At 55.8% G+C, this 3,148-nt stretch overlaps 1 protein-coding gene across 1 annotated transcript; it reads right to left on the bottom strand.

Moving 5' to 3' along the window:
• Positions 1-337: 337 nt before the first annotated feature.
• On the bottom strand, positions 338-2,225 carry CLPS (colipase). The gene is made up of 3 exons (XM_017522632.2): positions 2,086-2,225; positions 1,086-1,208; positions 338-632 (listed from the first exon to the last, which is right to left on the bottom strand). Exons 1-3 carry the CDS (start codon positions 2,167-2,169, stop codon positions 501-503), a joined length of 339 nt encoding a protein of 112 aa, XP_017378121.1. The 5' UTR covers positions 2,170-2,225; the 3' UTR covers positions 338-500.
• Positions 2,226-3,148: the final 923 nt, after the last annotated feature.

Genomic DNA, 3,148 nt, shown 5'->3' with positions numbered 1-3,148 from the left:
GGGCATTAAAACTTACCCACGAGGGGGTGTGTGTGTGTGTGTGTGTGTGTGTGTGTGTGTGTGTGTGTGCCCGCTTGTCTCTTTGAGAACCAGAGGGACAAGGAGGGCATCCCAGGTAGGTGTGACTGCTCCCCAGAAACGGAGAGCTTCCCGGGCTGGCTGGGCCTCCTTCACAGCTTTGTCTCCAGTCTTCAATCTGTTTCGTCGCATCCTCCCCGGCCCCAGGCCATCCCTGCTTCTTCTGACCTGCCTGAAGCCTGCCCCGGTGTGCCAAAGGCATGATGCAACTTCAGGGAAGACGCTGACTCAGAACGAAAGAATATGCAGGAGACTGGGAAAGGTTTGCGGGAGGCCTTTAATTGTCAAGAGCCCAATCAGAAGACAGAGGCGCTGGTCAAGGAGGTGGCCAGCCCAGGAGAGGCCCTGGAGCAGGGGAAAGATGCCCCTGCATCTTGAGGCCTGCAGCACGCTGGGCTAGGCTTGGGAGTGGGTGGGCGGTCTCACTGCTTGGAACGTCCAATGTCGTGGCAGATGCCAAAGTTGGTGTTGGTGATGGTACCCGTGATGGTCTTGTCTGCCTCACAGGTCAGGCCACGCTCACAGGGACACTTGTAGTAAACCCCGTAGAGCGTCTGCAGAGACACAGCCAGTGGAGTCAAGGCAATGGGGGGATACTTTGGACATCACTTGCTCCCTGCCTGACCTAGAGAACCAATAGGCCAGCCTGTGTTTTTGGAGAGTGCCTCTCCCACCTGCCTCCCCAGGGGTGCCGTGGGCCCTGGAGACCCCAGTTCTGACTTCTGCTCTGGCTCACTTGCTGTTACTAGCTTGATCTCTCTGGGGAGCCTCTATTTACCCAGCCATGAAATGGGGATAACAAATCCCCAGCCCCACCCATCTCACTGGTCACTTGGGAGGGTTAAGAGAGATGATGGGATGGGAAAGTGCTTCGACACCTGTCGACCTCCCTCTCGCCTCCTCAACATTCAGTGTCCAGGCTGACCCCCTTCCCTGACCCCACTCACAAGCATTCAGGGCCCTCCTCCCCATTCTCCCCCACCCATGCCAAGTCCTCAGGCACCCACCTTGGGAGAGCACTCGCTGTTCTCACTGGCCAGTGGTGCGCAGCGGGCCAGGCCCAACAAGCTCGAGTGGTGGCAGCATTTGCTCTTGCACTGGGCACTATTCAGGCAGAGCTCACCTTCCTCCTGCCAGGGGCAGCCAGTCAGCCCAGGACCCACTCCCTCGGGTCCCTTCTCCACTCAGACCCACACCTGCCACCTGCTACGCTGACAGTGTCTCCCCTGGTGGAGATGTGTGTGAAGAAATCCAACCTCTGAGTTTGGAGGCTTCTGTGTCCCCCACTCACGTGAGAAGTGGGGATGCGGTGACAGAAACACAGCCCTGCACAGGGAAGGGGTCAGGACCCCCAGATTCTAGTACCGCTGTACTACCAACTCCCTGTGTGACTGGGCAAGTCACTGCCTCCCAAGCCTCAGCGTTCCCATCTGGAATGTGCACATGAGGCCCCTAGACAGGCTCTCCAAGCGTCTCTGGGTCCCACATTCCTTTGAGGAGATTGCGAAAATTGCATCTCTCTGCAAGACTCCTTCTTCTCCCAACGGATCTGACCTATAATCTCCAAGGGTCCTGGACCTCCAGGTCCACCCATGGCCCTGAGTTAAGAGAGTTCAGAACCTTTTAATTGTGTGGATGTTCTGGAAGGGCTTTCCTAGCCGTGACCAAGCATCCCGAGCTGTGTCGGATGCACAGAAGCTGGAATGATTGGCAAAGCATTTTCCCAGGATGGAAGCCCAAGGCTCTGGATTTTTATGAAGCTCCCTCATAGCCAGGTTGAGCTGCTGCTCTGAGCATGGTCAAGTTGGAGCTGGAGAGGAGCTGATCAGCCTTTCCTGTGGTCCCCAGATAGAGGCACAGGACAGGACATAGCAGTAAACTGAGGGATGTGAGATGCCACTCCTCCCAGCCCCTGCCAGTCCAGGTGGGGACATCAGAGGTCAAGGTCCACGCTTACGACATCTCCACCTGGGGACTCAGGAGGCCCCCTTCTGAAGACCCTCTTACCAGGTTTATAATAATCCCCCGTGGGTCGGGAGCCGCATAGGCCACCGAGAGGGCGACGAGCAGGAGGATCAGGATCTTCTCCATGGCGAGTGGGACAGCTGGTGTGGGTGGCACAAGACAGAGCCAGCTGTGGTGATGGGGCTATAAAAGAGGCCCTGACCTCACGTGACCCACCTGTATCCCACAGGGCGGACCGTGGGCAGAGGCACAGCTGTGGCCAATCTGCTGGGGGGTGGGTCCTGATAAGGAAGATGGGCGGGTACCTGATGGCCTTTTGAGTGTGTGTGTGTGTGTGTGTGTGCATGTGTGTGTGTGTGGTGTGTTGGTGATAGTCGTGTTGCATCATGGTTAAGAGTGTGGACTGTGGTACACTTTTAGCTGTACAAGTTATTAGTGAGGGAAACTTGCTGACTCTTCCAACTATTATTCTGCCTTTCATCTTATCTGTCAACTAAGGATAAAGAGTTGTGAGGGTTGAATTAATACACATTTATATATGTTACAGATATATAAACATTATTGTATACAATTATAAGAATATATTTATGCTGTGTATTCCCATATGCCACATAAGCAGTGGGTAAGGGCAGCTGCCCTTGTGTCCCAAGCTCCTGGGCAGTACCTGGATGAGTCCGAGGCAAGAGCGGCACCTACAGCATGAATGCCTGCTTATACTCTGTCTTCTTGGGGCCTCTCTGCCTCACCGTAGTCAGGCCTTGCCTTTGGCTGACCCAGGCCCAGGTGTCCATCTGTGTCAGACTCCAGGGCTGGGGCTCCCAGACTTCCATCCCTCAACCTTCCTTCAGTTTCCGTGGGGGAATCCAGGGCAGGCCCAGGTCCCTGGGGCTGACAGCTCTGCACCCCCGGCAGGCCAAGGTGTCACTCTGGCACCCTCCCCTGTCCTCACACCAGGGGGCTGCCTGCAGGAGTGACTCAAGGGCCCTTAGGAGGCCCTTCCTACATGTCTCTCGCCCCTTTCCTTTCTACCTCACTTATTATCTGCAATTCCAGCATCAGACTCCCCTTTCATTAAGGTATCCACTCACGCTGTCCCCTACCCAAG

Source organism: Cebus imitator, unplaced genomic scaffold (assembly GCF_001604975.1).
Source record: "Cebus imitator isolate Cc_AM_T3 unplaced genomic scaffold, Cebus_imitator-1.0 Scaffold24, whole genome shotgun sequence".
Classification (NCBI taxonomy): domain Eukaryota; kingdom Metazoa; phylum Chordata; class Mammalia; order Primates; family Cebidae; genus Cebus; species Cebus imitator.
The sequence above is the reverse complement of the archived record's forward strand: the minus strand, read 5'-3'. Positions and strand labels throughout refer to the sequence as shown.

Excerpts from the sequence above, each read along its gene's own strand:
- CLPS (XM_017522632.2), bottom strand. The coding sequence starts at position 2,169 with ATGGAGAAGATCCTGATCCTCCTGCTCGTCGCCCTCTCGGTGGCCTAT. Across the intron at positions 1,209-2,085 it reads GGGGGATTATTATAAACCTG|GAGGAAGGTGAGCTCTGCCT; the intron begins GTAAGAGGGTCT and ends TGCCCCTGGCAG. Across the intron at positions 633-1,085 it reads ACAGCGAGTGCTCTCCCAAG|ACGCTCTACGGGGTTTACTA; the intron begins GTGGGTGCCTGA and ends GTGTCTCTGCAG.